The sequence below is a fragment of the Corylus avellana genome, chromosome 2 (assembly GCF_965113065.1).
Source record: "Corylus avellana chromosome 2, dhCorAvel1.hap1.2, whole genome shotgun sequence".
NCBI lineage: Eukaryota > Viridiplantae > Streptophyta > Magnoliopsida > Fagales > Betulaceae > Corylus > Corylus avellana.
The window spans coordinates 46,265,838-46,293,458 of record NC_142491.1 but is presented as its reverse complement, the minus strand read 5'-3'; the positions used below and the strand labels follow the sequence as shown (position 1 = coordinate 46,293,458).

Genomic DNA, 27,621 nt, shown 5'->3' with positions numbered 1-27,621 from the left:
TAAATTTAAAGGTTTCTAAGGTATGTTAAAAAAATAATTTAGTTTCTTCAACCAAATTTCCTATACTTATTTAACAGATTTTGAGAACGTGATATATTAAAGCGAATAAAATTGTGACACATGTCCTATTTAAGTAAGTTTAACACTAACAAATTAAATTTGTTAAATTAGTGGACGAAATTTGAATGTAAAAATTAAATTGTTTATTTAGTATACCTTAGAAATCTTTGAATTTATTTTAATACTATAAGGAGCTAATTATAAATTAAGTAAATCAAATTTTTCCTTTAGTTTTAATCTTTTCATTTTTTATTTTACTTTTTAGTTAACTACTAAGATATATATTGCAATTTCAAGGTTTTATCTATGAGCATAATATTCTTGCCTGGTCGGATGGACCAATGGGGCACCACTCCGGCGTGCAAAACAAGCTAAGGAAAAGATCATTGGAGTGATGTCAGCGGCAGCCGAGTCAACAAATATATATTTGGCTAATTTATGTACGTCATGCCTTTTCAAAAGGTTTTTTGGTAAGACCTTTTCAAGATTTTTTTGGATGATGACGTTTCTTGCCACATCAGCAGGAGCCGAGTCAACAGATATATATATATATATATTTGGCTAATTTATGTACATCATGCATTTTCAAGAGTGTTTTTGGATGATGACGTTTCTTGTCACGTGGCACGAATCTTGTAGGAGTTATATAATGAGAAGGAATTAAGTTGTGAAGTCGTCGCCAGAGTCTATCCAACAAAAATTTACAGAATAGTTAAATACTTCATAATCAAAATATAGCACACGACATCAATAAGATATTAGCTAGTTCTTTTTGTTTTTTGCTTTTTCTTTAAGAAAACAATAGAAAAAACTAAAAAAAAAAAAAAAATAGAGAATAACATATAAAAGCAGTTTCACAGTAAAATGTTTTTGCTTCTGCACTGATTTTTTTTTTTTTTAGAAGAGAATATGAACCGGAAGATCTTCTAGAAATGCTGAAATAAAAGAAAATCGAAGTGTTGATCCGATAGTTAAGGATTTATTGATTTCGCAAGAACTGGTTCTATAGCTCAGGTCAGAGACCTGTGGAGTATTCGCAGTTTTTCTTTCTTTCTTTTTTTATTTTTTTTATTTTTAGAGATCCGAAGTTTCTCTATCTTTGGTGGCCGTCGATGGTTGGGAGGTGTGATGCTCGTGGATATGGGCCCGGGCTGGCAATGCGTGGACTTTGAGGTGACGATTTTTTAATTTTGGGGCCAAAGATTTGGTGGCCGGCCGGCTACACAACTAAAAAAATTAGGGGAAATCAGAGCCCAAATTAGGGGAGAGGAGAGCTGGAGGGAGTTAGAGAAAGAGAGGGGAGAAGAGAGTTTTTATTTTATTTTATTTTTTTTTTAAGGAGAGGGCAAAATTTTTCTTTGACTACGTAAACATTTTAGGTTAACTTGTAATTTGGAAAATGCTGGTCCTCTCCTCTGTAGTTGTTACTCTAATCTCAAAATTAAATAATAAAATTTGAGAAATAAATTTAATTATTTAATTAATAATTAACATGATAAATATTACATTTAAGTTGCAATAGGACTTGTAGTCAATGCTATATCCAAAGTAGCACTCTTTTTTTATTGCACTATATATACTGCTAAAAAAGGGTTTGGCTTATAACTTATAAGGTATATATAATGAAAAAACTATAGCATATGGGTTGTATTTGGTTGTACTTTTTCAATGGCTGGTCCAAATTTAATTTTACTCACTCTCTCTTTCTTATGAAATACTTGGAATTAAAACCGAACAGTTAGAAAAATACCTTGGTTCAACTACTAACATATACATTGAAAATATGAAAAATAACTGAAAGCAGCAGAAAACTTCTAAACAACTAGATCAATTGAAGGATGGAAGAACAAGTTCCATATGAGAATATATGATTAACCTGATTCTTAATTTGCTTGCTATATATGTTGTGTTCAGGAATCAGGATATTGAGGGGCAAGTTTCCAAAATTGATGGAGATGATTCCGGACAAAAGAGAACAACCAAAAAGACAATTCTTGACCCAGAGGGGCAGCTGCTTCAGTGGTGGAATATAATGGTTGCAGTGTCATGTGTGATTGCAGTATCAGTAGACCCTTTGTTCTTTTACCTTCCTGTCATCAATGGAGATGCCAAGTGCGTTTGGTTAGACAAAAGATTGAAGATCGTAGCCATTACTTTGAGATTTGTCACAGACTTCATTTATGTTTTGAATATAATCTTACAATTTATTTGTCCTTACATCGACAAGGACTCTCGTAAGCTTGGACGAATTATAATAGTTAGAGATCCTCAGCAAATAGCAAACTGCTACGTCTTCTCCTGGTACTTCGTAATTGATGTTCTCGCTATTCTTCCCCTCTCACAGGTAATTAAGGAGCACTATCTCATTAAAATTCCCTACACATATATAGCCATGGCTCGGGGGAATATTGCATATAAGCTGGATGTATCTTACGGTCTGTTTTAATTTGTGCAGGTTTTATTTCCAATTATTTTTTCAAAAGTGAGAGGTTCAAGATTTTTGGACGAAAGGAAGTTCCTGAATGCTGTTGTTTTCTGCCAATATGTACCAAGAATTCTCCGAATCTACATATCATGGATAAATCTTACCAAGTCTGCCAGCAAACTTGCTAGACTTGTTTGGATTAAAGCTGCATTTAATTTCTTTCTCTATATTCTTGCTAGCCATGTAAGTTTCATTATCAATATCATGTTCATTTTACGTCATTTATTGCTTATTTCATTTTTTGTTTTCTTTCAATAAGTGTCGTATGTTTATCAAAGGTTTCCTTAGATTTCTGTATAAAATGAATCGACCTTGGTAAATCATAAGCATGCATTGCGCACCTAGCTACTTTAATTATATCCATGTGTGATTAATTATATAGTACTACCATTTCCAGTCTAAGCTTGACACGTGAATGAAAGTATCTAGCTAGGACCAGTGTTTTATTTAGAAATGTTTGATACTATATTTTTATTTGACAATCGATCACATGGTGCTGATGAGACAGTTTTGAGTAACCTTTAAATTGTTATATCTATAAGATTGTCTCCTTCTTTTGTAGTTTTTTTTGTTGAATATATGCAGAATTGACTCATCTTTAAGAGAATTGTTGGTTCTTTAATTAGGTACTGGGTGCTTTTTGGTACTTATTTTCTGTCCAACGAGAGACGGCTTGTTGGCACAAAGCCTGTGAAAAGCATGTTGGATGTACCCCAAGTTCTTTTAGCTACAATCAACCTTCAAGCGATCGTGCATTTTTAGATGATTATTGTCCTGTACAGACAGCAAACACAACGCTCTTTGATTTTGAAATATTTTTTGAAGCCCTTTAATCTCATACGTTAGAGTCCACAGATTTTCCGCGAAAGCTCTCACACTGTTTCTGGTAGGGCCTACAAAATTTGAGGTTTGCACATGTTAAACTCTTTTTACGACAATATGAGATGTGAATTTCCACTTTTGTTTTAATTAATTACCATTCATCCAAAAGAAAAGTACATTATTTTGAGATATATATATATATATATATATATATATATATATATATATATATATATATATTGCTATCTCATACATGATAGTTACTTCAATATTTGCAGTTCTTTTGGTCAAAACCTTCAAACAAGTACATATTTTTGGGAAAACTGCTTTGCAGTTCGTATTTCAATCTTTGGCTTACTATTGTTTCTGCATTTTATTGGGAATTTGCAAGTTGGTGCTCAACATCTTTTTAATCTTTAGGGTGCTTGATTATATAATTATGTGTATGAGTGTTATTGATGATTTCTTTATACACGCATGTAGAAGGACTACTCAACATGCATTTGTTATTAGAATATTGACTAATTAATGACTAAATTTATCATTTCCTATCAATCAAAGATTTAAAGATGAGCAGTAATTTATCAATAGAATTTGATGATCTAAACTTGTCATGTATCAGACATATATATAGTTGGCAACTAAAATTTCAGAAGAAATTATAAAAAACATGAGAGTTAAAGAACGAGAAATAGAGCTATGGATATTTAGAAACCAGCTCCCTAGTACTATAAAAGAGGAGATCATGCCCATCGTTCAATACATGCTGGAAGAAAAGAAAGATGTTGACGTGCAAAATCTACTATCTCATCTTCCCATTGAACTTGGAAGGAAGATTAAGCGCTATATCTGCTTACCCATGCTAAAGCAAGTGAGTTCCCTTCCCTTCCTTTTTGATAATTTGATTGGATTGTGATAGTGTTAAATACAAATATTCTCATTATTCTTCTCGATTGCTTATTTGCTAGGTGCCATAGCTTCAAGGAAAAGGTGAACAACTTTTACAGTTGATTTGCGAGTATCTGAAGCCAATGCACTACAACTAGCACAACTACATTGTGAGGGAGGGAGAACCACTTGATGCGATGCTCTTCATAACGCAAGGCATCATATGGAACTTCACCACCAGTATTAATGCTAAGAGAAGCGCCAAGTGTATTGAGAAAGGTAGTTTCTATGGAGAAGAACTTCTAGATTGGGGGTTGGAATGCTCTGCTGCATTACCCAACCTATCCGACCTCCCAATCTCTCTCAAAACTGCGAAAACGCACACAAAAGTTGAAGCCTTTGCTCTAATGGCCAACGACTTGAGGACTATAGTTTCCCGACGTACTGAAGCAGCTTCTTCTGTACAAGCATTAACTGGAGCAGCTTTCCGGCGAATTAATGAAAGGAATAATGAAAAGTCGTCTCTCCGGTTGGTTGCAGGGAAGATGAAAATTGAATTGTCGTCTGCCTTGTTGCCCAAGGGGAACAAAAGCTAGTTCAATTCTCATGCTCTTGGTGTTGAAAAATGAAAAGCAATAGTTTGTTTTAGAGGCCTTTGCATTAAGTTGTGTACAAAAATTAATAGATTATTTGCTGAACGTAGGCCCATGTTGGGATGGGTTTGGGTTTGCTCGATGGTGGTGATAACGGGTTTAGCCGATTGTATACGGGTAGGGTCAGGGTGTTTTGGAAGATTCACTTGAAGACCCAATTAGACATTTTCCGAGCGTGAAGCCTCTGATCTTGCCCATGATTTGTTCGGTGAGAATGAACAAATTGTAATGGGATTTTGTTTTCTTACGTTAATGGTATATATAAATAGTATCACGTCATTTAAAATTTCAAACGACATGACAATATATAAACTTGTGTTTAAGCATGTCGGAATTACTGTGGACGAGCTACTCTTAAGTTTAACCATTTCTAAAGGCCGAGTTGGAGGTGGCCAAACCACTTCCAAGTGGATAGTCAAATTACATTCTTGCAAGCCATTCCCAACCATTTATTTTTTCTCCTTTCCTTTTCATTTTTTTTTTCCTTAACTTTTTTATTTTATTTTTTGTTTCTATATATACGGTATATTTTTAATTTTAAATGATGTGGTGAAGTTATATAATAATGAGTACTGTTGATTCTGAAAGAAAGCAAAGAAAATTGCTTTTGGCGGAATGAAGTCTCAGCTTCGTTCTCATTGTATATATAGGCAAAGAGTTACAATTGTAATCAAGTTTGACAAACCCAAACTTGATACAAACTAGGAGACCTAATTCAATACAAATAAGTAAAACAAATACAACTAGAACACTAAAGAGAAGAGATAAGAACAACTATAAGGATAATACTAAAAGATAAGAACAACTATAAAACAGACTCTATTGGTTCCTTAACAGCCCCCCTCAAACGAATGGGAGGGGGAGTAACCATGAGTTTGTCTCTGAGGAAAAGAAATCGAGAGGAGGTAAGGCCCTTTGTAAAGATATCAGCACATTGATCTTGAGTTGGGATGTAGCTAGCACAAAGATCTTTGTGAAGAATTTTCTCACGGATGAAGTGGTAGTCAACTTCTATATGCTTGGTACGAGCATGGTAGATGGGATTAGAAGCTAAAGCAATAGCTCCTATGTTATCACACCAGAGTACAGGAGGATCATGGAGAGAAACTTGCAATTCTTTGAGTAGCATTCGAAGCCATGAGAGTTCAGCAGCTGTAATGGCCATTGCACGATATTCAGCCTCGGTACTAGATCTCGAGACAACAGGCTGCTTCTTGGCATGCCAAGATACTAAGTTGGAGCCGAAGAAAACACAATACCCTGTAGTGGATCTGCGATCAAGAGGATCCCCTGCCCAGTCAGAGTCACAGTATGCCTGAAGTTGAAGAGGACCTGAAGTGAAGTGAAGGCCATGATCTGGTGTGCCTTTGAGATACCTTAGAACTCTTTTAGCAGCCTTCATATGTTCTGTAGTTGGACAATGGAGAAATTGACACAATTGATTGACAGTGTAGGCTATGTCAGGTCTTGTGAGTGTGCAGTATTGTAGAGCTCCAATGATATGACGATAGGTTGTGGGATCTGGTAGAGTATCACCATCAAGCTTGGTGAGCTTCTTGCCTGAAGTGCAGGGTGCGGCATAGGGCTTTGCTCCAAGCATTTGCACGCGATCAAGTAAATCAATAATGTATTTACCTTGATTTAGATGCAAGCCAGTTTTGTCACGAAGGACATGGATGCCTAGGAAGTATGAAAGGCAACCAAGATCTTTCAACTTAAATTCCATTTGAAGGCCGTGGATGAGAGTCTCCATGATAGATGAATCTGTACCTGTTACTATGATATCATCAACATATATCAGTATGTAAATATGAACAGAGCCTTGATGAAGCATAAAAAGAGAGGTATCTACTAAGGATCCAACAAAACCAAGATGGAGAAGAGCTTGTGACAATCTATGAAACCAAGCTCGTGGGGCTTGCTTTAGACCATAGAGGGCCTTTTTGAGCTTACAAACATGATCTGGAAAAGCTGCATCAACAAAACCAGTAGGCTGCTCCATGAGGACTTCTTCATTCAAGTAACCATGAAGGAAGGCATTAGAGACATCCAATTGCTTGAGGGGCCAATTGTAGTGGATTGCTAAGGATAGAAGGATCCGTATAGTGGCTGGTTTTATAACTGGACTGAAGGTTTCAGTGTAGTCAATACCATCTCTTTGTTGGAAACCCTTGGCCACTAGTCTTGCCTTGTATCTTTCAATAGTGCCATCTGATTTTTCCTTTAGCCGAAAAACCCACTTATTCTTGATGATGTTTCGATGTGAAGGTCTAGGGCAGAGAGACCAAGTACCATTGTCAACTAAAGCTTGAAGTTCACTTTCCATTGCAGCAAACCATTTAGGGTTAGAAACAGCCTGAGCAAATGTGGTAGGGATAGAAGGCAAGGGTGTAGCATGAAAGGATTTTAGTGGATGCTTGGTTGATTTTAAGGATAGGAATAGCTGATAGTTTGGAAAAGACTTAGGTTTGGAGTTTCCAGTCATAGATCTTGTGACAATATGAGGAGAGGCTGGTTCAGTAGGTGCAGGCAAAAGCTGAAGTAAGGATTGATCTAGGTGGGGGATAGGATCAGGGGTAGGTGGTAGTAATTCGGCAGTAGGGGTAGTCAGGGGAGTGTTTAGAATAGGTACTTGTGCTGAGGAAGGCAAGGTGATTGGGGGTGAGGTCTGAACAGTATTAGAGTCAGAATTATTCATAGAGTAAAAATGAGAATGATCAAGAACAATACCTGTAGGGGAAGGATCTGATCCGTTAGGGGATGAAGATGCTGCTCTATTCTGTGCAGGGAACACCAATTCATCAAAAATAACATGTCTAGAGACATATGCACGATTGGAGATGGGATCAAGGCACTTGTAACCCTTTTGGTGGGTACAATATCCAAGGAAGATACATTGTTTGCTTCTGAATTCCAATTTGTGTTTGGCATAGGGTCTTAAGAGAGGATAACAAGCACAACCAAAAGTTTTTAAAAAGGTGTAGTCTGGCTCCTTATTGTATAGTTTGGTGAAAGGACTTGAATTTTGGAGAGTAGGGGTAGGCAATCTATTGATGAGATACACGGCAGTACTGACAGCTTCAACCCAGTATTTAGAAGAAAGGTGGGATTGAGCTAGGAGACTAAGACCAGATTCAATGATATGCCTATGTTTTCTTTCTGAAACTCAATTTTGTTGAGATGTATGTGGACATGTGACTCGATGAAGAACACCATGTGTTGACAGAAATTTAGTAAAGTTATGAGAGGTGTATTCACCACCCCCATCTGTTTGAAGTTGTTTAATTTTAAGGGAAAATAAATTTTCTATCAAGCACTTGAATTTAACAAAGGTTTCAAAAACATCTGATTTGAGTTTTAGAGGAAATAGCCAGGTGTATCTAGAGAAATCATCAATAAAGATAACATAACATTTGCTTCCATTGATTGAAGATAAAGGAGAAATCCATACATCACTATGAATAAGCTCCAATGGAGCAGTGGTAATACGACTTGACTCAATAAAGGGTAATTTTTTGCTCTTTCCTAATTGACATGAAACACAAATAGATTGACTCGACTTAACTGAAGACACAGGAAGGTAGTAGTTGTGAAGCAGATGCTGCAAGATTTGATGACTTGGATGCCCTAAGCGGTTGTGCCAAACTGAAGAAGACACCCTGATCCCAATTTGCGCAGTAAATGCTCTGACTTTATTTTTGGTGAAGTGTTGTAGCCTTAATGGGTAGAGACCATCTTCACTTGCCCCTTGTAGGAGGATCTTCCCTGTGAGGTTGTCCTTAATCAAGAAATAGGTATCAGTTAGTTTAAAATGGCAATTATTGTCACGACAAAATTTATTTATTGAAAGTAAATTTGTTGTAGCATCAGGACAATGTAAGATATTTTTAAGATGTAGGAGTTGATTTGAGCGAAGAAAAGAGGAAGAGCCAGTGTGGGAGATACCAAGTCCATTACCATTACCTACTGCTACTGTCTCATTACCCTGATATGGTTGCTGCAGAGTTAGATTTTCCAAGTCATTAGTGATGTGAGTATTGGCTCCACTGTCAGCAAGCCATTCATCTTCATCTTGTAGATCGTTGGATTGGGAAACCATTGCAGCAAGTTCAGATGGTGGATGTCGTCCTTGGAATGAATAATCCATGCGATGAAAGCAGTCCAATGCTTGATGATTGGAGCGGCCACATATCTGACAAAGAGGTTTGTTGGATGAGAGGATGCCAGGTTGAGAATTTCTCCTTGTAGTGTAGTTATTTCTCCTTGGAGTGTAGTTGTTGGGAGAATTGCTTCTTGGAGTGTAGTTGCTAGTGCTTCCAGTAATAGTTTTTCCTTGGGAGAAAGCAGGGGTTGGGAGTATACCAGGAGATCCGTTGAAAGTCTTCTTTGAGGGATAGGAATTTCTGTAATTGGAGAAATGTTTCCTTTGGTTGTTGAATCTTTGTTTGTAACCTGGCTTCTGAGCAGTCATGGCAAAGGATTGTGGTTCATCAATGGCAGCCTGATGTTCAATGAGTTGCTCGTGTCCAAGTAATTCAGACTGAAATTCTTCAAGAGACATAGTGGTATTCTTTGTTATCATGGAGTAGGTCATGACAAAAGAATTGTAGTTGGAGCTTAATCCACCAATGATGTAGGATACAAGGTCATCATCGGTGATGGGGCTGCCGGCGATAGCTAGCTGGTCAGCCAAGGATTTTGCACTTCGAATAAAGGTAACACATGGATTATTACCTTGTCTGAGAGTCTGAAGTTGGCGTCTCAATTGAGTGACGTGAGACCTTGATGGAGAAGCATAACGAGTGGCAAGGGTTTTCCATACTTGATTGGAGGTTTTACACCCATAAATAGTAGGCACAAGTGGAGCAGTTAAGGTTGCAATGAACCAACTGAGAATACATTGGTCTTTCTTTTCCCAGAGAATATATTCTGGATTTGGGACATCAGGAGTAGTTTTGTCCGGAGAAGATGGAATAAGCTTTGGTGGGCATGGCTCAGAGCCATCAACAATGCCCATCAAGCCGTTAGTTTTGAGGATGGGCTTAAATTGAAATACCCATCCGAGATAGTTGCTGTCATCGAGCTTGGATTGACAGAGATGCGCAATGTTTGGCATTGTGAAGGATAGAGCAGCGTCGCTGGATTGCGTCATGAGTGCAGTATCAAGGACACGGCAAGGAGATGCGGCTATGGTCTAGTGCGGCAAGGAGAAGAACAGCAATGAGGCTGTAATTTGGTGCAGCAAGAAGAAAGAAAGTAGGTGCGGCAATCTGGTGCAGTGCGGCAATGTTGGTGCAGTACAGCAGGTGCGGCAAGAGAAAAGGTGATCTGAGGGCAGCAAGAAGAGCTGCGAATTTGCCTGGAGAAGAAGCTGATTCCGTTGAAGAAGGCCCAAAAATTTGAGAGGGTCAAGGATCTTATTGAGAGGGGTATGAACCGTAAGGCTCTGATACCATGAAAGAAAGCAAAGAAAATTGCTTTTGGCGGAATGAAGTCTCAGCTTCGTTCTCATTGTATATATAGGCAAAGAGTTACAATTGTAATCAAGTTTGACAAACCCAAACTTGATACAAACTAGGAGACCTAATTCAATACAAATAAGTAAAACAAATACAACTAGAACACTAAAGAGAAGAGATAAGAACAACTATAAGGATAATACTAAAAGATAAGAACAACTATAAAACAGACTCTATTGGTTCCTTAACAGATTCAATGATATATATATATGTGTTATAATTTTATTAGATATGACATGGTCACTAAAAAACCTAACGTAAGGAGTACGGAGAAAAGAATTTGATAACGAAGCATTATATATACTTTAAAAGAGTGATGGATTTGATAAGTTTCAAATTAAACCTGAATGATGAATTTGTAAAAGGTTAAACTCCTGGAACCTCTACAGTATTTTTCTCTTAAAAAAAAAAAGAAAGTAATTTTATCTTCAAAAAAATATATTTGCTTAGTAAAAAGCTTCCCTTTACATTGGTTTTACTCTATTTCATGTGTGCCCCTTATGTCCATGTGTGCTGCCTTGGTTTCATGACGTTGCCTATGGCCTGAACATCTGTACATTTTAATATATGATGATTTTTTTATCTTTCCCTGGGATCGGAGGAGGAAGGTGAAGATGACGTCAAGTAATCGATGATCATCATTCCTCTTATGCCCTAGTCAACACAAGTACTGTTACACATATGGATTTATTTGAAATTAATTAAAAATTCTATATATAGACATAATTTATAATTTTCTTGAGCTGTGCGTGCGAGGAGAAAACTTCTTAGATGTTTCTAGGTGGGTAATATTCATGATCTACCGGTCTAATGCTGACTTGTCTGCGGTATTCCTCGCTCTTAAGAAGTATAAAATTAAATATTGTTTTGGACCAAGAAAAAAAGGAAAAAAAAAAAAAAAAAAGAAAAGAAGTTGGGAAGAAAAGCTATTCATGAGCGGTGAAGTAGTACGGATTGTCAAGATTAATGGATTTCAGTCTAGAAGGAATGAGCGCGCACACACATACATACATATATATATATATATGGAACTTAAGGCACGACAAATGGGATCTAGACAAAGCTACAATGATATATTCCATTTACTTGTAAATCATTGTCATGATAGCAAGAGGAGTTGATATTTATTCTTAAAATAAGGTGAACGTTGGGTTAACTTTTTATCTTTTCATTTATTTATTTTACTTTTTACTTAACCCCCCATGATATATGTTGCAATGTCGAAATTTTAGTCAAATAACAAATTAATTGCACAAGAAGTTATATATAGTTCTTAAACGTTTGATTTTGCTAGGAAGCTGCCTAGTTCCATTTTATTCTGCCTAGTTCCAAAGTAAAAAAGCAAAAAGAAAGACTTGAAGGATGCCGGTCCGACAAAAAACAAAAAGAAAGGAAGACACCACGTACGTACGGATGGTCGTAAAAAAAATAAAAAATTAATGAATAAATTTATAACCGCGACATGGTCATCCACCTACGTGTCACGGAGAATAGAATTTGATAACGAAGCATTATCGTTTAAAAGAGTGATGGATTTGATAAGTTTCAAACCTAAATGATGAATTTGGTAAAAGGTTAAACTCCTGGAACCTCTACAGTATTTTTCTCTTTTTAAAAAAAGAAAGTAATTTTATCTTCAAAAAAAATATATTTGCTTAGTAAAAAGCTTCCCTTTACATTGGTTTTACCCTATTTCATGTGTGCCCCTTATGTCCATGTGTGCTGCCTTGGTTTCATGATGTCCATGACGTCAAGTGATGATCATCATTCCTCTTATGCCCTGGTCAACACAAGTAGTGTTACTCATATGGATTTATTTGAAATTAATTAAAAATTCTATATATAGACATAATTTATAATTTTCTTGAGCTGTGCTTGCGAGGAGAAAACTTCTTAGATGTTTCTAGGTGGGTAATATTCATGATCTACCGGTCTAATGCTGACTTGTGTGCAGTTTTCCTCTTAATTAAGAAGTATAAAATATTGTTTTGGACCATAGAAAAAAAGGGAAAAAAAAAAAGAAAAAAGGGTGGGGAAGAAAAGCTATATATATATATATATATATATTCAGCGGTGAAGTAGCTAGTACGGATTGTCAAGGTTAATGGATTTCAGTCTAGAAGGAATGTGTGCACATTTAACTAGGAGTTGGACGTATCAATTTCTTTGATTATTTTATTATTAGTATGATTATCATGTAAGCTTAACGATATTATATATATTTGAACATGCATGGAACTTAAGGCAGGACAAATGGTATTTAGACAAAGCTACAATGATTCTATTTACTTATAAATCATTGTCATGATACGAAGAGAGGAGCTGCTATTTATTCTTAAAGTAAGGTGAACGTTGGGTTTACCTTTTATCTTTTCATTTATTTATTTTACTTTTTACTTAAATATTTTTGGGATTATATATATACCTATGTAATCTTATCTTAATTTGGGCTTGGGTAGGTTTGATTTTTTTTTTTAGTGATGGCATTAGATGAGATTTCTTTGTCCTTGGTGAAAGCATTTTTCATTAACTAGTTTTGTTAGTCTAATTAGCATTCATTATGTTAATTAAACCATTTGCTTTGGAAAAATGTATTTTATAATATTAAAAAAAAAAAAAAAAAAAAGTTGTGGTGGATCAATATAAAAAAACCTCAATTTTTAGCCCCAAAAACAAATATTTGGGTCCCAACAAAAAGTAATTGGGCCCTGAAACAACTCATTTTTAATAAGTTATGTTAGCCCAACAAAAAATATTTGGGCTCTCAAAAGTCAAAAAAACTTATTTTTGGCCCAACAAAATAAATCAATATAAATCCCACGGTTAAATCGGTTAATCGGTTTAACCGAACCGTTTAACCGTGTACCATTATAACCGATAATTTCGATTAAAATTCTTATTGGTTCGATATTGGTTAATAACCGATAAGAACCAAAACCAAACCGTTTTGATCGATACCCAGACTTATATATATATATATATATATATTGCAATGTCGACATTTTAGTCAATCAACAAATTAATTGCACAAGAAGTTATATATAGTTCTTAAACGACGTTTGATTTTGCTAGGAAGCTGCCTAGTTCCATTTTATTCTGTACTACCATTCGGATTCGGTGGCCGACTTGACTTTGGAATCAATATTGAATTTTCATTGGTTGCAAAGAAGACTTGAGGGATCTGCGTGTCAAAAAAGCAAAAAGAAAGACTTCAAGTATGCCGGTCAGACAAAAAAACACAAAATGGAAGACACCACGTACGTACGGATGGTCGTAAAAACAATAAAAAAATTAACGAATAAATATTTATAACCGCGACAGTTTGCAGCTGCAGAGTCTTCAATCCTAGCTACAACGAATCCAATTTCTGCCCATCTCCATTGCTCCCCTCGAGTTTATCAGGTTCATTTCACTGTTTATATATAATCTCTAAGATGACTATCTTTTCTTATTACATTTCCTAAACAACGGGGCAATTATTTTTGGGTCCCTTTTACATACCCATGAAATATGTATCTGATGCCAAGCATTAATGTTTTCTTGAACTGAGTATTTGCATTGAGTATGCTATATACATATAGCTCATATGGTGCAGAGTCTTACTTTTCTTCCCTGAAAGAAATCATATATATGGTGCACAACCTGGGAGATCGATTGCACTTAAATTTTGCTTTTTCTGAGGTTGCACTAAGATTAATATATATATATATATTAGACAAAACCCCACTTTCCATATATATATATATGGAAAGTGGGGTTTTGTCTAATCTGTTTTCCAGTTTTTAAGGAATCTAAACTCATACTTTTGTCGTTGTAATTGTAGTTCGTGGTCGTGTGGGTGAGGACGTTAATTGTGTCGTTTACGATTAAGCTTGAGTTATGAGTTCCCGTGGGCATCGGCATGCGCAAGACAACTGGATGAGGTTAGCATCTTCTACTTCTTCTTCTTCTTCTATATGTTCTAACTTATATATCTATATGGTCTTTACAGAAAGAAAAAAAAAAAATTAATTCCTTATAGATATGATTATTATCATTGTAAATATGAGAATAATCAGCATCCTTCATTATTATTATTTTGTTTTAGTAACTTATTTTGGTGCTTAAGGCTTTAATAAGGTAGCCCAATTTTGAACCAATCTCTTAAGCGCCGATGAAAATAAATCATTCTTTCTTTCTTCTCGTGAAGAGTACTTGCGTAATTCCCCAATTCCCCTTCCCTTGATCGGCTAATGTACGTGTTCGACAAGTCGTTGTCCCATGATTACGATCTTATCCATTTTACCTGAAATAGAAATGATTTATTTTATGATCAAATTAAATTTGAGTAATATGGTCAGTTGTTATTTATATAAATGAAATGACATGTGATAGTTAGTCATTTATTTTTGTTTTTTTTTTATTTTTATTAATTAGTGATAATTTAAGGGTTGATCTTGACTACCACTTCATCAAGTTGTATTGCAATTATATAATAGTCTATTAAATAACATTACTTACTAAATTTTACAGAAAGTTGTTATGAGTGATTCTAGAAGTCCCTCTTGTGTTCATCTTAAGTCTCTCCAAGAATGATGTAGTCGTCACCAGAGCATATCCAACAGAATATATAGTTAAATAGTTTATAATCAAAATATTTTTTGTGTATCTCATTCACTATATAGCACACCACATCAACAAAAGATATTTAATTCCTTTTTTTTTTTTTTTTTCTTTCTCTTTTTCTTTAAGAAAACAAAAGAAATAAATAAATACATAAAATAGAGAATAAAATATAAATCTTAATTTGCGTGTATATAGAGAAAACAGTAACTAAAATAAAAATTTTAAATTTTAAACTAAATATTTTAGTTTTGCATGGGTGAATCTTTATGATCAAGGCTAGGCTAGGGGACCCTTGGCAGTTAACTAGAACAATGAGAGCGGAGGGAATGTCTACTTGTCTTGTACATATATCGCTTACTTTTCTTATATTCCTAAATCATATTAATTATTTTGCTGGGAAGTTGCCAAGTTCATTTTTTCTTTCTTTCTGCACTACCTTATATTCTCTGGCTGACTTGACTTTGTAATGGATCGATTTTGAATTTTCATCGGTTGCCAAGAAAGACTTGAAGGATGCCTGTGAAAAAAACAAAAAAGAAAGACTCGAATAATAAATATCTATAAATATTGCGGCGGTTGCTCTTGTTAATTAGTTGCAGCTGCAGAGTAGTCTTAGAAGATTAAATCCAATATTTGAACCAAAATCAAACTGCAATCACTTCCTAAAAACGAAGTATTGAAAATATAAAGGTCATATTTATAAGAACCTTGCTTAGAGATCATTCTCCAAAAATGCCTGGAATTAATATACAGACAATTTAGCGGATATTGTTGTCATAGATAGGCTTTGAATTTTGATTTTTATGTAAGCATTTATGACTTGTAACTTTGTAACTTCGGCTGTGATTTTCTCAGAGCTTTTTACTCTGTGATGTAAGAGCGTTTACGCTCGTGATCATTCTTCAATGAGACTGGAATGATTCCCTTTCAAAAAAAAAAAAAAAAACATAGAGTCAGAAACGAAGGTTAAAAAGAAGATTGTGCAACTATCTCAAGTCAGTTTACCGCACAAAGCACAACTATATATATATAGTTGGGGTGGCAATGTCTTTCCTCCCATGTACAACACATTCCGCACGTAGATTTACAAAATTAACTCCATTTGTGGTAATAGAATTTACTGCTGTGAGTAGTCAATATTGTATTATTATTGAACTCGAAACATAGTCTATTTTTCACGTGAAAAATAAAGTAATGCTAAAAGTTATTGTTGTATCACTCAAAAAATGATGTGACTTATAAAATTATCAACTTTTTTGATTAATTATTATTAAATTTTAATCAAATAATAATTTTAAAAATTATATCAATTTAAGATTGACACAAGAAGAATACAATAATATATAACTTCTACAATTACTCTGAAAAAGGTCATTTCTATACATAGAACTCCAAGAACAGGTGTCGTGGAAGTTTCTTCTCTAACGTACGTACGGTTAGCAATCTCAAGAATATACTCCCAAAACTCGTGGAAATTTAGAATATACTCCAAATCATGCATGGTGACGTTTCTTAAATTTTCTCCACACGTGTAATATCTGGCTATCCAACGAGAGCGTAGGCGTGCATTAGCCGCCTCATGTTGGGAATCTTGCATTTAATTTCCTGCCCTTTTGATCAAGCGGCCGGACCCTTGGCAGTTAGTACAAGACCTGAGTGAATATCACTTAGTTTTCTTATATTATTTCTTAATTATTTTATTTTGTTGGAAAGTTCCTGTTGCTTTTTTATTTTTTATTTTTTATTTTTTTGCATTACTGTTTAACTATTGAATTAATAACTAACTTTTTTTATTAGCTTAAATTTTTAAAATAAGCAATTATTTAGCATGCATATTAGAATACGCCTCCATGACTGGCGTCTACGTCGACCCCCTCCACGCATGCCGGAGGAGGAAGACGAAGACGACGACGGGAATAGGTCTGCAAACCCTTTTGCGGAGCACCGAACGCAAGGCCGTCGACCCCCTGCGCAAGCTCATGCTAATCGGTGGGAGAGCGGGTTCAAACTTGAGATTCCAAAATTCCACGGGGGTCTTGAACCTGAAGAATTTCTGGATTGGGTGGCGGTAATTGAAGAGATTCTCGACTTCAAGGAGGTACTGGAAGATCGGCGAGTTTCTTTGGTCGCAACCAAATTTCGGGATAGGGTTCATGCATGGTGGCAGCAATTAAAGCAAGCTAGAGCACGTAAGGGCAAGAGAAAGCTCGACAATTGGGAGCAATATTGGGCAAGATGCGACCCGCCTTTTTGGCACATAATTACCTACGAACCATGTATCAACGGCTACAAATTGGAGTCAAGGTTCGAAATCCGTAGATGAATACACGGAGGAGTTCTACAAATTATTGACACGAGTTGATTTGTCTAAGACGGAGGAGCAATTAGTGTCCCGGTATATTGGGGGGTTGAGGCCACAAATTCAAGACACATTAAACTTCTTTGACCCCGCCAAGGTTTCGAAGGCTCAACAATGGGCGTTGTTAATTGAGAAGGCATCGACACGTGGGTCATTCAACTCATTGGGACGTAGTGGCGGTGGAAGCTACAACCAGTCAAGAGTTCTGTTCACAACTCGGGAGACCCCTTCCCAAGTGACCGGCCCAAGTAAAAACCCCATACCCATGGGGCAGCCAAGCCGACTCGGGGCTACAACCGGGCCCAAGTGTTTTCGTTGCGTAGAGATGGGCCACCGGATGGCGGATTGTCGCAAGGGTGAGAAGTATGGAAAGGCCCTACTCGTTGATTCGGGAGAAGCCTTTGATGAGTAAGGCGATGGAAAAGACCAAGCAGCAAACTTCGACGATTTCGATGGGGCCGACGAAGAATTTGCCACAAGAGATGACACTCCTTTATTGATGGTGCGACGGATATGTTATACACCGCGGAAGGTGGAGGGAGACGACGGACAACGCCATAATCTTTTTCCACACCATTTGCACAGTTGGAGGCAAGGGGTGCAAACTTGTTATTGATGGGGGCAACTGTGAGAACGTCGTGGCTAAGGAAGCGGTTCAAAAATTGGGCCTTGCAACGGAGAAGCACCCTACACCATATCGCTTGGAGTGGCTCAAGAAAGAAGACGAGGTAATTGTGTCTAAATGTTGCCTTGTGAGTTTTTCAATTGGAAAACGATATAAGGATAAGGTGTGGTGTGACGCGGTGGCGATGGATGCGTGCCATATATTACTCGGGAGACCATGGCAATATGATAGGAATGCACATCATGATGGAAGGAAGAACACATACAGCTTCTTGGTTGACAATGTGAAGCTTACTCTCCTACCCGATCCGGGTGAAAGTCCCAAACCTTCAACCGAAACGGATCGAACATTGTTGGCCAGACATGAGTTCGTTAAGGAGATGATAGAAGCGGATTGTAGGTACTTGCTAGTGGGTAAAGAAGGCAAGAAGATAGAAGAGGTGCCGGAAGAAGCCAAGGGGTTAGTCGAAGAATTTGCAGATGTATTTCCGGTTGAGTTACCCGATGAACTACCTCCTCTTCGTGACATACAACACCAAATTGATTTGGTGCCGGGATCGAGCCTACCCAATCGACCACAATACCGCATGAGCCCCAAAGAGCATGAAGAGTTGAGGCGACAAGTAGAGGGGTTATTAGCCAAAGGACATATTTGAGAGAGCTTGAGTCCTTGTGCAGTACCGCCATTACTCACCCCCTAAGAAGGATCGTTCATGGAGGATGTGCATGGATGGTAGGGCCATAAACAAGATCACCATGAGATATCAGTTTCCTATTCCTCGGTTGGATGATTTGTTAGATCAATTGAGTGGGGCAACGATATTCACCAAGCTGGACCTAAGGAGTGGGTACCATCAAATTTGGGTGCAACCAAGTGATGAGTGGAAAACAGCGTTCAAAACGCGAGAGGGACTCTTTGAATGGTTGGTAATGCCGTTCGGATTATCTAATGCACCTAACACGTTCATGAGGGTGATGAACCAAGCTTTTCGGCCTTTCATAGAGAGGTTTGTTGTAGTGTACTTTGATGATATACTAATTTACAGTCCCACTAGAGACACACCTCCTACATGTGAGGGAAGTACTTCAAGTGCTCCGGAAATAGAAGTTCTACGCATCACCGGCCAAGTGGTCATTCATGACAGATTCTGCGCTTTTCCTTGGCTATGTGGTGTCTAAAGACGGGTTGACGGTGGACGATGCAAAAGTGGTGGCCGTTCGAGATTGGCCCATTCCTACAACATTACACGAGGTAAGAAGTTTCCATGGGTTGGTGTCCTTTTATAAGCGTTTCATTCATAATTTTAGCACCCTCATGGCACCTATCACGGAGTGTATGAAGGCGGGGAAATTCTCTTGGAGTGAGGCGGCTACCAAAGCATTTGAGTTAATTAAACTCAAATTGACAACGGCTCCACTACTTATCCTTCCGGATTTTGAATTGCCATTTGAGTTGCATTGTGACGCTTCCAAGGTTGGCATTGGAGCGGTTCTAAGTCAAGGTGGAAGACCGGTGGCATTTTTTAGTGAAAAGTTGAGTGGTTCAAGACTCAACTATAGCACCTATGATGTGGAGTTCTACGCATTAGTGCAATCATTGAGGCATTGAAGTTCCTACCTCGCTTACAATGATTTCATTTTGTACTCGGATCATGAGGCGTTGAAGCACCTCAATATTCAAGATAAGCTCTCCTCCCAGCATGCAAAGTGGGCTGCATATGTGCAAGTACTAGGGGTGTAAACGAGCTGAGCTTGAGTAAGCTTCCCTTGTTTGGGCTCGGCTTGTTTAAATTTTACTCAAGCTCGAGCCAAGCTTAAGGATGAGCCAAAAAATCGAGATCGAGCTCGAGCTCATAATAAGTCAAGCCAAGCCGAGCCAGTTCACGAGCTGGCTCTTATATTTAATTTAATTTGTTTAATTTATTAATTTATTTTTTTATTATAAATTTAAACTTCAAGTACTCTTAAACGGCTCAAGAAGCCAGCTTACATATGAGCATTTGCTTAGTCTGGCTAACAGAGTATGGAGCCCGAGTCAATACAGTAAGGCACTTGGTTTCGAAGAGAGAGGATATGTATCATTTTATTATAAAATGATGCTATTAGAAAAAAAAAATCATCAATTTTTAATATTAATATGAGGAATTATGTTAATAACTACCAACTCGAGCTGCTCACGAGCTTAGTCGAGTCGAGCCGAGCTAGCTTCGTTTAATATTCGAGCCGGAATTCGCGTTCACAAAACGCTTCATTTAATATTCGAGTCGAGCACGAGCTAAGCTTATACGAGCCGAGCCTGAGTGAGCGAGCGTGCGGCTTGCTCTCTTAACAGCCCTATGTGCAACAATTCTTCTTTACCATCAAGCACAAGTCGGGAGCTTTGAACAAGGTGGCTGACGCCCTTAGCGAAAGTTGACACTCTTGACCACCATGGCAAATAAGGTAATTGGTTTTGACCTTTTAAAGGATTCTTTATCAACTGACCCTCTTTTTGGCCCCATTGTTGATGATGTGTTGTTGGGAAATCTGAGTGATTTTGGACTGCATAATGGGTTCCTCTTCAAGGGCACTCAGCTATGTATCCCCGAGGGTAGTCTCCGGTTGCGGATTATTCAAGAGCGCTATAATGAAGGGCACATGGAGCAAGACAAAACTTTCCAGTTGGTGGCGGAGAAGTTTTATTGGACAAGTATAAGAAAAGTGGTAGAGAAGTTGGTGCGCTGCTATAGGGTGTGCCAAGTATCAAAAGGAGCGGCTACAAATGCCGGTTTATATATGCTGCTACCCATCTCGGAGGGTCCATGGACTAACGTGAGCATGGACTTTGTGTTGGGTTTACCACGGACCCAGAAAGGTAATGATTCCATCTTTGTTGTAGTGGATCGATTCTCTAAGATGGTTCATTTTATTGCGTGTAAAAAGATTGCCGATGCTGTGAACATGGCGCAATTATATTTTCGTGAGGTATACCACCTCCACGGCCTTCCATTGTCCATAGTTTCTGACAACGACACGCGATTCCTTAGCCACTTTTGGCGGTGCTTGTGGCAGTTATCTCACATGCGACTGGATTTCAGTAGTGCTTACCATCCACAAACGGACGGGCAAATGGAAGTTGTTAATCGGTCATTGGGGGCGTTGCTAAGAAGTTTAGTGGGAGAACACCTCAAGTCATGGGACTAGCAGTTGTACCAAGCTGAGTTTGCCTATAACCGATCCGTCAACCGAAGCACCGGCCTTAGCCCGTTCACCATTATCTATGGGAGCAATCCTCAGGCACCACTGGATTTAGCACCTCTCCCTGATTTAAAGAAAATACACACCAAGGCAGAGGATCTTATTGCACATATACAAGAGGGCCACAAGTTAACTATCAAGAACCTCAAAGACTTTACGGCCAAGTACAAGCTAGATGCGGACAAGAAGTGGCGTGCTGTGGAATTTGACGAAGGTGATTTTGTATGGGCGGCGCTCACCAAAGATAGATTTCCTATTGGAGAGTACAATAAATTAGTGGCTCGCAAGATTGGTCCAGTGGAGATTGTGAAGAAGATCAACCCCAATGCATATCAGTTGAAGTTGCCCAGTCATATCAAGACATCTGATGTCTTCAATGTCAAGCATCTTGTGCCCTTTATCGAAGATTCATTGGAGGAGGATGCGAATTCGAGGGCGAATTCTGTTCAACCCGGGGAGGATGATGTAGACTACAATGCCTGGGAGTATATGAGGAAGACCCGAATGGATAAGTGTGCGAAGACGCCCCAGAAGATGGTGACACGATTCCAGACTCGCGCAGCAAAATAAGTATCCCCTGGAACTGCGATCGATCACACCTTGACTGCGATCGAGCGCAGTTCCCCTGTTTTGGAGAATGAAGTTCCTGGAACTGTGACTGATGGCCCCTGTTTTGGCGATCGATCGCTTGATTGAGCATAGAAGTCCCTGGAACTGCGACTGCACCTGCGATCGAGCGCAAGGTTGAGCGCACAAGTCCCTGGTAGTGCGATCAATCGCACACTACCTACGATTGAGCCCACTCGGGGCTTTCTATGTTATTTTTCCGCTGTTATTTATTTTAAACTGACTTAGTTTACTTGTTTTACTAGGATTAGGGTTGTGGGAGCCCTAATTCCGTTCTTTATTAGTACTAGGGGTTTTGGGGCTATAAATACATAATTATAGCCTCTTTTAAAGACAGTTTACGTTATTTGATTAGTCTTCCTTCAATAAGAATTACTTAGAGGAGTTTTCTTTATATTTCCCTTAAAACTCTAGATAGACTCTATTGTTTTGAGTAGAATTCTCAGATCCTTGATAGATTCAAGATCTAAGAGTTATTTATACTTCTTCCTGTATTGTTTTATTCGCTTCCACATAGTCAGGCTGCATCACATCTTCTACTTGTTCACCTTATATATAGATATGATTATTATCATTGTAAACAATATTCCTCAAACATACTCATAACTTTTTCGAAATAGGCCTATTATGGTGTTTTCGTCCTTTCTTAAGACTCTTTTTAGGGCTATTTTAGATGATTTTAGTCGTTTTTAAAAATAACATGTGATTCCCCTGTGTTTTTTTAATGAATTTTCTTTCAACTTTGTCTTATTATAAAAAATCATGTGGATCTTACATGTAAATGGACAAATGACATTTATATAGACTCGATTATTCGGGCATCTCGGTTGTTAAATTAACCAGATTCTTTGCTTAAAGATTAAATTGTGTTCCGGAAACAGGATATCGAGGGGCAAGTTTTTCGCCATGAGGGGTTACGTACGTAGTTGATCATGAGTCCCTGACGTGGCATGAAAGGTTTTTCGCCTTTTCCTTACGTCATATGTGACATTGTGAGATATGTGAGAGATATGTTTGATCTACTTTCTTCCAATTACAACGGACAAAAGTCACTCAATCTAAACTCGTCCAATCCAAAACGAGGAAGACTAATATTCAGAAAAGATTTTAGCTTTTACGTGCAAATCAGACCGCTCTAATTTTGATAGTTGCTGATTATCACACTTATTCTCGGTTCAGAGGTTGGACCTAACGTCTTAGTACCTCTTTTCAACTTAGAAATTGTTTGTTTTGAACATTTCTTTTATGCTTTGTAAAGATATTTTTTTAACGGTTTAGATTTAATTCCAAAAAATTTAGAAATAAATCTAGATCCTTAAAATGTTATCAATTTTTTTTTATCATATCTAAGCCAAATCCAATATTTGGAATCTGGGTATCGTATATCTATTTGTAAATTTAATGACTGTTGGATTAAATGACCGTTGAAGCAGCACCTTCATAAAGATTGTGGGGTCATGCGATACGTCTGACACCTTCTCTAAAGTTGATATTAAGTTCTTATGTATATTTTCATATCTGTTGTATATGTAGAGAATTTCTGAATCTGGGTTTTTGGTTTTTTAAGATTTAGTTTGGAATATTGAGCTTGTTGTGGAAGTGACATTTCTTGAAAATAGTTGATCATTCATTCTGTTAATGTCAATATTAATGGGTATTGCAAAGATAAACATAACAAATTCATATTGGCTGGATTTTTCTTTTAATGTCAATCTTGGTTCTTCTCTCAAGGAGTTCTAGATAAGAGAAGAAAAAAGGGGAAGAAGAAGAAGAAAAAAAACTAGATTAATTGTTAGTGTTCGCTGAACTCGTCAATCCCTATATTACTTGATTTTGATAATGTACTTGTTTTGTGTTAGTTTATTATGCCTTATAATAAATCCAAAGATGCAACAACTCTCTGCATGCTATCTTCCTAGCACTTGCTATATGCTTACTATTTGCCCTCCAGCAATTGGACACTGTGCTTCAATGAATTTTGCTATCATGTTGCTCAAGTATCACAATTTTGTATCGAATCTATGATAGATTCAGAAGATTGAATCTCCACACACTTATAACGTTTAATTGGTTTTTCCAGGCCATGGTACTTTTCTGTCAAGTAGATTTATGATAATATGGCATCAGCTATGGAATTTCATTAATACGTTGAGCCCTAAGGATTGCATCATAATAAGACTACGGCTTACTAAGCTGCAAAGATGGCCTTGGCTTCTTCTGTAAAAGTGGTTCTGGGATCACTTGCTTTCGCAATCTTCTGGGTATTGGCGGTCTTCCCAGCCGTTCCTTTTCTACCAATTGGGAGGACTGCTGGGTCCCTCCTGGGTGCTATGCTAATGGTAGTATTTCGAGTCCTAACTCCAGATCAAGCATATGCTGCAATTGATCTACCAATCCTTGGTCTTCTCTTTGGGACAATGGTTGTCAGTGTCTATCTAGAAAAAGCGGACATGTTCAAGTACTTGGAAAATCTTCTCTCATGGAAGAGTAAAGGAGCAAAGGACTTACTTTGTCGAATCTGCCTGATTTCAGCCATTTCAAGTGCCCTTTTTACTAATGATACCTCCTGTGTGGTATTAACTAAATTTGTCTTAAAAATTGCAAGGCAACATAATCTCCCGCCTCAACCTTTCCTTCTTGCCCTGGCCTCTAGTGCAAATATTGGGTCTTCAGCGACTCCAATTGGCAACCCCCAAAATTTGGTTATAGCTGTTCAGAGTAAGATATCTTTTGGGAGTTTTCTAAGTGGAATTCTCCCTGCAATGCTAGTGGGAGTGGTTGTGAATGCTCTAATTCTTCTATCCATGTATTGGAGGCCGTTATCAATTCAGAAGGATGAAACAGATGCAGCTGTAGATGTTGTTGAAGAGGTGGATGTGGATTCTCATTGCTTTTTACCAGCCAGGATGTCACATATCATATCCTTGAATTCTCAGAAGTGGTACTCTAGATTGGAAACTATAAATGTGCAAGGCTCTCCCAACGTGCATGGGAACATGGATCATGTTGAGACCACTAGAAACCATTTAAGTTCAAATGAGAATGAAATCCACAGGGTCCCTTGTGGCACGTTGGATTCTGCAAGGAAATCTAGTGCATCGAAAGAGCTGGAAGATGTTGTATCTTCAGAAGGAAAGGAAGATTTGACCATTAGATGGCAAAGGATGTTGTGGAAGTCGTGTGTTTACCTTATTACTATAGGAATGTTGATTGCTTTGCTCATGGGGCTGAATATGTCATGGACTACAATTACTGCTGCACTTGCTCTTGTGGTTCTTGATTTCAAGGATGCTAGGCCTTGCCTTGAAAAGGTATAACTCGAAAATTAACATGATGCTGCTCTTCTCCTTTTTCAATTAGTTTTCCCCTTTGTCAATCAATGGGACTTGAAAACTCTAAAGCATACCTTGTAGGAAATTATGAATTACATGGATGGCTTGTTGGAGAGTTTAAAATATCTTAAGTTGATTTCTCTTCTTTGCCAGGTCCCCTATCCGCTTTTGATTTTATTTTGCGGAATGTTTATCACAGTAGATGGCTTTAACAAAACTGGAATCCCAAGAACTCTATGGGACCTCATGGCGCCTTATGCACAGATTGATCATGCTAGCGGGATAGCAGTTCTTGCCATTGTCATTCTTGTCCTGTCAAATTTGGCTTCAAACGTACCAACTGGTATGTTGGTGCATTTCTTCCATGTCTTTTTCTATTATATGTCATCATTCTATTTCTTTTTTGGATCTATCATATATATAAAATTAGCTTCCTAGAGTAACACTTGGCTGTAAAGTCTGTTTATGCAACTTTATGTTAGCAATTGCAAGAATGCCAAGAAATTGCTAGCAGTGCAGATTTGGAATGCATATGATCTGAACATTTTTTGGCATTTGTGGTTTCTTAAGATTTTTGGATGCTATATATTTTGGTATGGTTTGGACTTTGAATACAGAATATGATCTCTTAGGCATGTCAAAGTATAACCAGTATGGGTTTTTTTCTTGTTCTTAAGCTTTCTTTTTGCACTTGAGACAACTTGATATTAATTGTTCTCATGCATGGTTTAATCTTAATCAAGTTGAGATTGCACCATCGTAGACTGAACAGTTCTTTAAGTTTGAGAAGTATCTTTAACTTCCCTTTGTACAAAAGTTGGCACCCTCTTGGGTCATTTTCTCAATAAACCGCATCCCTCACCAGAAGAATAAATTTGATTTTTTCCATCCACATATCTCTGTAATCTAAACTTCCTTTCCATCTACATCTCTGAGAAGATTTGTTTTTTCTTTCATATAAAAATAATCTAGGCTGCATTTAGATGTGGTTTAAATTACTTAATTGATATGAATTTTTGAGCTTTGAGGATTTTGCTCCAACACATGAGGATGAGGGTCGCTTATATATAAATCATGCTTATACTGTGTAGTTTTGTTGTTGGGAGGACGAGTGGCAGCATCGGTAGCTGATGAGAAGAAGGCATGGCTCATCTTAGCTTGGGTTAGCACTGTAGCTGGGAACCTCTCATTACTGGGATCAGCTTCCAACTTAATAGTGTGTGAAGAGGCTCGCAAAGCTCCACGTCAGTACACTTTATCTTTTTGGAGCCATCTCAAATTTGGACTCCCCTCGACCCTTATAGTCATTGCTATTGGTTTGATACTCATACAATGATCATATATGTTGTGTTGGTTTGACAAAACTTTTTAGATAGTGTTTTATGCCAAATGGTTGTTATGTAATATAAAGATGAAAATAGTTTTGAGTATTTTGTGTTTTTAATTATTTGTTATTACTTTTTGTTTTTTTTTTGTTTGTTAAAGAGCAAAAGGCAATTTTAAGTTTTTAACGTTGAAACAATACATGATCTAGAAAAAAAGTGTATAACTATAATCTTCTCCAAATGCTGGCGAGGATGGTTTTAGATATATAAATGTCCACAGAAGAGAAGTATAAGGTAAATTTGGGCTTGGACTTGTTAATTCATTGGATGTCATTTTTCCATATCAACAGAAAAAGGGCCTTGTTGACCCAGGCTCAGGTCAAGAGACACGACCTAGATTAATAGTTAAAAATAGACTATTTTAAAAACTATAAAATCTCTTGTAATTTTTTTTTTTTTTTTTTTTAACATTTCCACGCAAGAGAGGGGAGGGGGAATTCGAACTAGTGACTTCTGCTTCATAAGGCATGGTCTCCAGTCAATTGAGCTACCCATTGAAGACAAAATCTCCAGTAATTTAGTTTTACAATACTTGAGCCAAATTCTCATCAAAATCAAAATATTTGACAACAATGCTTCTTCTTTATTCATTTCATAAAAATATATTATGTTACTTTAACAAAACAATATCACAAATATAATGAGAAATTTATTCCATCCAAATTTGATCAATGCTTTGTTTCAACTCTTTGAATGTCACCGTCCCAATCAGTTCCCATATCTGCAGCATGCAGTTCTCTATAATCTCAACATAAAGTCATCAATTATTTATAAAATAATAAGAATCCTCTCAATTTTATTTGAAATTGAGAGTATCGAGTTAATTAGTGTATTTTAGAGGGGTAAATTTGTCTAAAAAATTAAAATGACAATTTTACTCCTCTAAAAAATACTAACCAGATATTCTCCATTTCATTTGAAATGGAGAGGATCATATTCCAACATTTGAAACCCACGATTAGGGTGAAAATTGTGATGAAAACCCCATTAATTACGAGTTATTCCAACATTAAATTAGAGAGATT

The 27,621-nt window shown here is 37.2% G+C and overlaps 2 protein-coding genes and 1 pseudogene across 4 annotated transcripts; 2 read left to right on the top strand and 1 right to left on the bottom strand.

Annotated features, from left to right (window-relative positions):
• Positions 1-1,927: 1,927 nt before the first annotated feature.
• On the top strand, positions 1,928-4,851 carry LOC132164607 (cyclic nucleotide-gated ion channel 1-like; annotated as a pseudogene).
• Positions 4,852-5,031: 180 nt separating this feature from the next.
• On the bottom strand, positions 5,032-10,060 carry LOC148587798 (uncharacterized). The gene is made up of 4 exons (XM_088512831.1): positions 8,876-10,060; positions 8,567-8,686; positions 5,727-7,687; positions 5,032-5,092 (listed from the first exon to the last, which is right to left on the bottom strand). The coding sequence occupies exons 1-4, from the start codon at positions 10,058-10,060 to the stop codon at positions 5,032-5,034; spliced, it is 3,327 nt and encodes a 1,108-aa protein (XP_088368957.1).
• A 14,020-nt stretch (positions 10,061-24,080) lies between these two features.
• LOC132164864 (silicon efflux transporter LSI2-like) lies at positions 24,081-26,547 on the top strand. 3 transcript variants are annotated; one of them, XM_088513710.1, is made up of 4 exons: positions 24,081-24,787; positions 24,935-25,190; positions 25,365-25,554; positions 26,303-26,547. In XM_088513710.1, the coding sequence occupies exons 1-4, from the start codon at positions 24,081-24,083 to the stop codon at positions 26,545-26,547; spliced, it is 1,398 nt and encodes a 465-aa protein (XP_088369836.1). The 3 variants fall into 3 exon arrangements, with proteins under 3 accessions (XP_088369836.1, XP_088369835.1, XP_059431368.2); XM_088513709.1 differs by having other exon boundaries at positions 24,081-24,935; positions 24,987-25,190; XM_059575385.2 differs by having other exon boundaries at positions 24,081-25,190.
• The last annotated feature ends 1,074 nt before the right edge of the window (positions 26,548-27,621 follow it).